General features: G+C 34.4%; 1 protein-coding gene across 1 annotated transcript; it reads right to left on the reverse strand.

The window, feature by feature from the left end:
• Positions 1–323: 323 nt before the first annotated feature.
• LOC115219200 (DENN domain-containing protein 10) lies at positions 324–9,699 on the reverse strand. The gene is made up of 8 exons (XM_029789320.2): positions 9,541–9,699; positions 7,181–7,380; positions 6,320–6,548; positions 5,604–5,715; positions 5,018–5,161; positions 2,620–2,687; positions 2,210–2,304; positions 324–1,004 (listed from the first exon to the last, which is right to left on the reverse strand). Exons 1-8 carry the CDS (start codon positions 9,578–9,580, stop codon positions 831–833), a joined length of 1,062 nt encoding a protein of 353 aa, XP_029645180.1. The 5' UTR covers positions 9,581–9,699; the 3' UTR covers positions 324–830.
• Positions 9,700–10,012: the final 313 nt, after the last annotated feature.

Consider the following 10,012-nt stretch of genomic DNA (forward strand, 5'->3'; position numbering starts at 1 on the left):
CATTGCCAAAGCCTTGAAGAATGCTGCTAACAAGAATTTGAGTCCAAGCAAGTCCTTTAAAACATTTGAGCATATAACTGCATTCCAAATAACATGATTTGGAGCAAATATCCATCTAAGAAGCTAACATGCCCACTTTCAAAATCATACCAGCACCATGCAATTGATTCAGTGCTGAAAAGCACCAATTTCTGAAGTTATACTTTGTTGGTAATTTAAACAAGCAAGCAGAACAAAGATGTGGGAATTATCATGGTTTAATGTTTGATTCAACTCTACAACTTCAAAAAATGATTCCCAGTAACACCCCATACAATTTTAAAAACTTGCAGTTTCCAGTCAGTAATATATTTTTCCATGTTCATCAACAAATCTTAAGGGCATACCTTAAAGGATGCTAGATCCTTGCTTTTCTCATGGTCAATTATTACATGCTGCCTCACAAATCCAAGCATAAAATGACATCATTATGTGTATGATTCACAAGAGAAAACAATGAATAATATTAATCAAGGTGTACTGTAATGTAAATAAATTACTTTGTGATATTATAATTCCCTGAGCTATTTTAGCTATTATTTTGATTATAACAGAATTTTTAAAATACAGTTTTTTTCAAATGTAACAAAAAAAAATTGATAAATCTCTTAAAGTTTATGAAATGGAAATCTGTATTGAATTGATTGAATCAAATTATGTTATTTTTGTTGGTTTTATTTTATTAATAGAAAAAAAAAAGAGTATTTCTTTTGGAATTTCCAAATCCACAAGCTGTAATGCACTGAAAGTGGTTTAAAAATTCCTAATTCAGGTGTCATTTTAGGAAAAACTTAATACTTGGCCAACCCTTCACAAACAGCAAGGTTATAGAGAAAGGTTTCTGTATTTTTGGGCATTTTCCTACTTCTCAGTAGTTCTAAAGTTATATAAGATTTCCCAGTTTCATCAGTTTCTGACAAGGAAGTCAAATTGGTAAGTAATTCTTTGGTTTTCTCAGAAATTTTCTGAAAAGATAAAAATTATGTGCATGTACATGTGTGTTAACTTAAAATTAAGTGAAACTCTGATAATTCAGTTATAATCAACTCTAATACATTACAGAGCATTTCTATTCATCTTTAAAATTGTTATGAAAAACAATTACAAATGACGTCTATTACAACTGAGATGTTTGAAAGTTGAGATATATTGCAGGAGTGATTACAGCAAAGTTTTTTCATTGGCCCATATGGTCCCTACTTCAGAGACAATAGGCTGTTTGTTAAGACAGTTTTAGATGAGTGATTGTATACAGGCACCTAAATTGAGATATGTGGCTCTATTTTAAAAAAACAGCCCCAGATTTTGCTTTACAGAGATCTTTGATTAAAAGGTACAGTTTTTATTATTCCATCTTTTTTGTTTTCAGAGAGTATATATCAAAGATTACAATGACTAAGTTGTCTTTCCTTTTTGTAGCAATGTAAGGTATGATTTGAAGGGGATTTGGCTTCTATTCTTAGCAGATTAAGTGACTGCTTATAACAATTTGTTAGGAGAGATTTGGTTGTCACATTACCAATAATTAGGTCCAACAACAAAGAGGGTCTCATACTGACATGTAGTCATCACCATCATCATCCTCGTAATTTAATGTCAAATGTTCCACATGTTGCACAATTTCACAAGATCTGATGAGCTACAGGGCTGTACCAAGCTCCAATGTCAGTTTTGGCATGATTTCTATAGCTAGATGCCCTTCCTAAATCCAGTGTGTACATTATGCTTTTTTCATGCTACTAGCACTCTACTTCACAACAACCCCTAAAACATTATGTGAAGGCGCATGGCTTATGGTTACAGTGCTAGACTCATTATCATAAGATAATTCCTTTACCAAGCAATGCATTGTGCTCTTGAGCAAAACATTTCATTTCCTGTTGCTACAGTCCACAGCTGGTAAAAAAGAGAACTCCTGCAACGGACCGGTATCTCATCCAGGGAGGAATGCATATAGCAGAGAAACCAGGAAACTGACTCTATGCTCCTTACAGAGTAATGTAGACTAACCAGCCCCTAAACAATATCAACATTTCCAGCATGGAAGTAGAAATAGTACTCACCTTGAGAAGTACGTCTCTACATGCTAGGACATCCCACTTCAAGTGTTGTATATAAGCAACTGAATGTACTGTTAGTACTTGATATAGTTATAAAGGATTTGTCTTACCTTAATTAACTGCTGTTGCGAGCAGTCTGTATCTTCAGCACATTTCACCATAAACATTGCTATATCTTTATGTAGTTTTCCCATTGCAAGTGATTCTGAAAAGTGTAAAGGAGGACAATATCAAATACTATTACATTAAGTATTTCTAGTACAGTGACAGTAAATATTTATACAATATATCAAACTAGGAGTAACACTGCCCTCTGGCCAGTTTCCTGCTAGCATATGTAATATGTGTATGCTCTAATAACTTGTAATTCACCAAATTTGAGGGAGATTTGTCTGCCACATATATCAGAATGGACACTACATAGAGACTTCCTCAGTGATCTAGCCAAGAAATCATAGACACAATTAACAGAAGAAATAATGAAATAACTTTTCTAGAAATTACTAACATAACAACTTACCTTTAGCCCCTGGGCTAACACTGATCTCACGAGTCTGTAGATTCACAAGTAAATCATAGAGGTCAGATCTATAGAGAAAATAAATCATATGTATTTTGAAGATGTACTTGTTTGGCAAGAAATACAAAGGAATATAGTGTCAATGACCATGATAAAGATACGCAACAAATAACTTCAATACTGAATAACATGTAATAATAATACTATTACAAAATGAATCGTATAAGAGTGTATGTTTTAAATGTATTTCTTTACTGCCCACAAGGGGCTAAACATAGAGGGGACAAACAAGAACAGACAAAGGGATTAAGTCGATTACATCGACCCCAGTGGGAAACTGGTACTTTATTTATCGACCCCGAAAGGTAACGTATGTTTTAAATGGTTGGCATGACACTACAATGATGAAATTACTTGATTATATATCAGATATCAGGTATATCTGATATACATATATATATATAAAAATTTATCTGATATATCAGATAAATTCTTGATTTATTGAAGGTACCTCTATTTTCAGAAAGTGTAGACTATTGACCAACTGATTAGTGACAACTCGCACCTACAATAAATGAGAAGGGGAGATAACCTCAAGAATTAGAAATTCTTGAAAATTGATATGCCATTATGGAAAAAACAATTTGCCTGTCTGAAGGCAAGAGGACAGCTGTAGATAAGTATTTCTACCTTAGTAGGTGTCATCAGCAGAAGAGACACCTAAACATAAATAAAAAAGAAACAAGTTTACAGCCTAGGTAATTTGCATATATGAAACGAAAATGAGCTAGAGTACCAAATATATAAAGAACAAACACATATTTATATATACTAAATAACATATAAGACATAATCATGATTTATCGAAATTATCTCTACCTCCATGGAGAGTAGGTCAACTGCTTAGAAGCAATAGGTATGAACTCCAAATGTAGAGAAGAGATAATCTCAAGAACCAAAATCTCCCCAAAATTGATGTGCCATTAACCCATTAGCATTCATATTATTTTATCAAATCTAATGCATATTTATTCACATTTTTTAAAATCCATCATGCATTATCTCGTAGCTTTGAGATTTTGCTGATGTAATTGTTTATTTTTAAAATGACATTATTGGGCAAGTGTTAGAGGCTAGATCTGGTCAGTTTGAACATAAAGCAGGTAGAGTATTTGCACCAGAGATAACCAGTTTAAATGCTGGAAAAGACGGTGTGATTCTCTGAAAACAAGGAGATAGATGTGGATATTGTACCGATTACCACTAAGCAATTGGTCTTGTCTCCCTGGAAGCAGAGATAATTTCAATAACTCAAGAGTGTATAATGTGTTATTTAAAACATTTATCCATCTTGTGTTGTTCAAATATAAGGCACTTGCCATTCTGAGTTATTTCTCTTAACTCATTTTCATTTTATGTGTCATCATCATCATCTTTATCATTTAACGTCAGTTTTCCATGCTGGCATGTGTTGGACGTCTTGACAGGAACTGCCAAGGCCAGGAGCAATGCTTGCTTCTGTAATAGTCTGTTTCGGCTTGGTTTCTACAGCTGGGAGCCTTTTCAAAAGCTAATCTAAGTTGATCTAAATTTGCATTGCATATTCTACTCAGAGTGTGCTGCGTGCTTTTTATGTGTTCCATCACCTGTGCTTTTTACATGGCACCAACCCCAGTGCTTTTTAGATGGCACCAGCACCTATATATATATATATATATATATATACATGCACACACATACGCACAAATGTTGAATTGTGATTGAATGACTGAGAGAGGAGTGCTCAAAACACGTTGCAAACATATGGTTTTATTGAAAGTGAATATTTATCTTAGGACTCAAATTTCCCACCACAGTAATTTTCAGGCTGACGAAATCACAGACATACTAAAATTTACCTTCAGTAAACTATCATCATCATCGTCAACATTTGACATCTATTTTTATGCTAGCATGGATTGGATGGTTTGACAAGAGCCAGCTAGGTAGAAGACAACACCAGGCTACTGTGTCTGTTTTGGCATGGTTTTTACGGCTGGATGCCCTTCCTGACACCAACCACCCCATAGAGTAAGCAGTCTTTTTTACATGGCTCCAGCATAGGCAATGTTTTGGCATGACTTTTACAACTGGCTGCCCTTCCAAATGCCAACCACTTCAGTGTGAACTGGATACTTTTTACATGGCACCAGCACAAGTAGGGTCACCAAATAACTTGCAAGATAAGGAATTGTGAGAGGGGAGGGGGCATTAGAGGAGGTGATTTTGTGTCAGATGATGAAAGATTAGAGTGTGACAAAGAGACAGAGAGGCAGAAACAGGTGTCTTGCTTTAGAGGAGGTACTTGGTTACCCAGCCAAGAGAGAGAGAGAGAGAGAATTACTGAAGACAACAATACCTGTTCTGAATCAAGGCATCAGTAAAACCAGCAATATAAGATGTTCGACTTTTCAAATCAGTCTCAATATCTGTATTGTCCAGCGTGATGTAAGGAAACAAGTTGCTCCAGTCTTGACGGTGCCATGCTAGTGCTGGTAAACTCCTGTAAATTGAAAAACCAAAACAAAATTCTTATATAATCATATATATATGTGCATGAGTATACGTAATCATGTGCACACACACACACAAGGGGGTGCTGAAAAGTTCCTGGCTTTAAGGGCATCATGAAAGGCCTTGTTGGAGACCCAACCTTCCAAATTCTTTTATAGGTATTAGAAAAAATGAAGGATCACTGCAATAAGTGTGTGAATCTGAGAGGGGAATATGTTGAATAAAATCATAATTAACTGATCCTCTGTATTTCCTTTTATCCAAAGCCAGGAACTTTTCATCACCTCCCTCGTTTTTCAAAAATATATTACACACACACACATATATATTTAAAAATATATATACACATACATACATATACATTCATATGCTGAACACACACATATACAGCCATATACTGGACACACACCAAAAATATACCATTTACTCACCGAATAAAGGTCAGCAATTCACTTATTTTAGGATGGTAGACTACAATAGACTTTTTCAGTAACTGTGCAGTGTAAATTAGAATTGTTTCCACTCCAAAGATTTGTATAACATCTGGAAGAGAAAAACATTTTACTTGAGTAAAATCCAAACACTAAAAACAAAAGATTGATGACTACTGAATAAATATTACATTGTTGTTATTTTTTAATCTGTGTTTTTTTTTTACTTTTTTTTTTACTTTTTTGTTAATAGGTTTAATAAGGAGAGACTAGCTGTGTGCATGACTTTCACACATTCTCTGAGACTAATGATATTGTAGTGGCTGTTGTTCTACTTCAACAGCTGCAAATTGACAACCGCAAGAAAAATGCAGGGCAGAATAAAATTTCAAAAGATATCCTGGACATGAAGGATTGAACAAAGTGGTGGGTGGGTGAGGAAAACAGTATTGGTGATAATATGAGAGACCAGGAGAGAACATTCAGATTGCTCTGTCAAATATAATGTATCTTTATTCACATTTTTCTCAATTCATCATGCCTTACCTCATACTTTTGAGATTTCGAGGATGTCATTTATTATATTTTTAGAATGACATTGCAGAGTAGGTGTGAGAGGCCAGATCTGGCCAGTTTGAACATAAAACAGGTAGAATATTTAGGTCGGATGTGGCCGGTTTAAATGCTAAAGGGTTAATCATGGGTTCTTTACTCACTTCTCAGGTTAGATGCAGCATAAGCTTGCCTGACATCAAAGTCTTTTGCTGTAAAATGCATCTTGTCTTCTGTTTTACATTCCCCTTTGGTCACAACATTCAAGTAACACTGTAACATTGTTGCTGGACTGGCAGATTTCATGTAGACACTGCTAAGAACTTCACACAAGGCTTTATATTGCTCTGGTTGAAAGGTTTTGGCAACTAAAACCAAAGACACAAAGGTCACCTGTAAAAGTAAAATATTAGTCTATTTATTTATTCATTTACTCTTCCATGCTGCATCTACTTTTTCTATTCCTTCTTGGAGAGAAATGAGGCAAGAATGTAAAGTTAACTTACAAGTGAGGTGAGAGAGTGAATGGTTATTAACGGCATTAATTGATGCAATCATGAAGAAAAGACTGCATTGGAATTGATGATGTAATGTAATGTGAATAGATAATGAGCAAAGGAAGGATAAGATACAAGGAGAAGTGATGGAGGTATGAGGGATGCCGAAAAGTTCCTGGCTTTGGGTAAAAGAAAATACAGGAGGATCAGTTAATTATGGTTTATGCAACATGGTCCCTTATCAGATTCACACATTTATTGAAGTGGTCCCTTAGTTTTTTCTAAGTTCTGTAAAAGAACTCAGAAGGTTGGGCCTTCAACCAGGCCTTTCATGATACCCTTAAAGCCAGGGACTTTACTGTACCCCTTCATATATCTCAAGATGTTGTGCCTCACAGATAAGATGCATAGAATTAGGACAAATAGTGATATTCAATACTGTCAACAAACCCAACACATACCAACATGGAAAAATGTATGTTAGAACAATGATGATGATGATGTAGTAAAAATAATAGTGGAACAAACCTTAGGTAAACTGTGACAGTTCAGAGGTACTTGTGTTGTATAAATGTAATACCAATGTCGTTCAGACTGGCTGTACAAAAACTCTATGTGAGGAGATACCTCTGTGGCAACATTGCAGCGATGCAGAAATTTCTCTTGCTGTTCACCACTAATGGATGGATATGACCAAACAAACAGGCTGTCAGCATTGTTATCTTTCTCTGCGAACCAGGGAAACAAGAATATAAATATTTTTTTTTTAAAAACCCAAAGATATCTAATATAAAATATATGAAAATTTCTTGACATGCAAAAGATAACACTATCTGGAGATACAAAATTTATAAAGGTAGCTTGAAATAGAAAACATGTTGACAGACAAAACCTATAAAAATATTTTTAAATATATGGTGCAAAGATGTTGCAGATTGCAAGCAGGAAATTGTGATAGTAAAACAAAATCTGGGAAGGGGTTAGGAGGTCAGAGCAAACCTAAAGACAATCTACCAATATATATATATATATATTATATATATACACACACACATATGATGTGCTTGCCCACTTGAGTGATCAATGTACAGGCATGAAATAGTAGGAATATAGCGGTACAAATTATGAATACTCCAATGTATGTGGAAAAAGACCTCAGGGGTACACTTTTTTTTCATACTAAATACAAATATAATGAGATGGGAAACTTTGATCAACCAAGGTTATCCAAGCCTTTAGTAGCCAAAAGATCCTTGGACTGTTTAAAAATCTCAAAATAAGGGCGACTACTGTAATAAGATCAGTTGATCTAAATTCGCATTGCATATTCTAGTCAGTTGCCAAACTAAGAGTGATCAATAGATAGAGAAATCCAAAGAATAGCTTTGGCCCAGTGGTAGAATGCCTACAATGCTTATAAGAGATGTGCATTTCAGTCCCACAAATGACCTTCAACTTTTTCTATGGGTTTCTTCAACCCAGTATATACATCCTATCATTTATATCCTTATCTGCTTCGAGATTCACCATTTCAACAAAGAATTATTTCATGCTCTTTCAAAGGATATTTTCCTTTAGCCATATGGCTTGTATACATAATCAGTATCACACATTCTTTCTATTTCTTTGTATTTATTGACCACTCTTAATCATGTCAGTGGAGAGGAATATACTTCACTGATGAGGTCTAATTAATATTAAAACAAGCCTGTTGTTTTCACAAGTTAAGTTTTAAAGACCAATCCTGGTTGTCTTTATTATCCAAAGGTCAACTCATCTCACTGAAGTTTTTTTTTTTAACATACTAAATTACAAATGTGGTAACTTCACCGTTTTGTATAATAAATACGTTAAACGCTTTCCTTAAATACTTTCTCCTCGTACTATATATATATATATATAGATAGATAGATAGATAGATAGATAGATAGATAGAAAGGAGGGGGGATCGAACTCATGTAGATCGGGTTTCGATCCCACAGCGTGACATCTTATGCAAGAATCTTCTCTTATAGCCTCGGGTCCGTTAATACCCCTATTGGTGAAATTTGGTAGATGAAAACTGTGCAAGTAGTTCGGCGCTATATGCGTGCGGCTGTGTTTACGTTTTCGGACTGGAAACCACTATTGCTTATATCTAAGTCTCGAAGTACTGGAAGTGTTACATTCCGCCAAACCCTTGAGGGCGGTGCCCCGGCATGAAACCAGTATAAGAATATATACACTACTTATATATCATCACCTGATACAAAGTTAAAATTTTAATGTGTATAAACTATATATATATACATATCCTTAATGGAACCGGGAAAACAAAAACTTTTAAAAGCTTATTTTCCAGAAGGGGTGTGTTACAAGTTCATTCCGTAACCCGTTAAAACACCTCCTCTACAAGCATCAGTTGATTTCATTCATAAACCTGACCTATTGTATGAAATTTTAGGCATATTTGCGTTGCTAGCTTCTTAGACACCCAGTCCCACGTTATGATAAATAAGTACATAAATACAACCAGTTAGGAGTGTATTTACGAGTGTACGTGTGTGATATGAAATGTTTCTTCCTTAACAATAGTCATATCCAGGTTTTCTTTTCTCTAAACATCAACACCGATACAAATTTAATAAAAATGATGATGATAATAATAATAACAAAATAGTAAACAAACATGGGTTTAACAGACGGCTGCTAACGCTTAATCGTGTAGCAATGTATTTCCTTGATGAGAGGGGAGGATGCGATATAATGAATATTTACAACTTATAAGGAGACCTTATATATACGAAAATAGATTTGTGTGTAAGGTTAAGAATTAACTGGGCAAAGAAGAGAAAATATTTAAAAAAAAGTATAGATATACGTAGAAAAACAAAGACACCGCCACTCACCAACCAAACCAATGGATAGCAACTGACAAGCACCCGCCATCTTGCTAGTCTAACAATCATTCAGTATAACTCTACATAGAAGAACTCTTGAGAAACTACACAGACTCAATTCTTTGAAGCAGAAATATCACACATTTAGGCTACAATAATGAATATTATTTTTCTTCTGTTCCACTTCTTTTTTGCTTTACAATAATACAAATGGATATATTTTTCCAGCAATATCCTTTATCACCTTAGATTTCAATAAAAAAACCAAAAAAAGAGGACAAAATCCTTTCCCTTTCTTTGAGGAAAAAAGTAAATTAATTTTAAAATGGAAAAGTATGAATGGAAAAATAATGAATTAAAAGCAACATAATGTTTATTAATCATTGAATGTTTCATGCCTCCTCTCTAAAGAACTTTGAAGAAAAATTTTCTTTATGGACTACCATAGAAATTTTAATGTAGTTTCATATTTATTTCAATG

Source organism: Octopus sinensis, linkage group LG14 (assembly GCF_006345805.1).
Source record: "Octopus sinensis linkage group LG14, ASM634580v1, whole genome shotgun sequence".
Taxonomy (NCBI): Eukaryota; Metazoa; Mollusca; class Cephalopoda; order Octopoda; family Octopodidae; genus Octopus; species Octopus sinensis.

Bases quoted from the DNA above. Each gene is read 5' to 3' on its own strand.
- LOC115219200 (XM_029789320.2), bottom strand. From the start codon at position 9,580: ATGGCGGGTGCTTGTCAGTTGCTATCCATTGGTTTGGTTG. The intron at 6,549-7,180 runs GTTTGTTCCACT...TTACTTTTACAG, and splicing joins ACTGTCACAGTTTACCTAAG to GTGACCTTTGTGTCTTTGGT. The intron at 5,716-6,319 runs GTGAGTAAAGAA...TTTCTCTTCCAG, and splicing joins TGCTGCATCTAACCTGAGAA to ATGTTATACAAATCTTTGGA.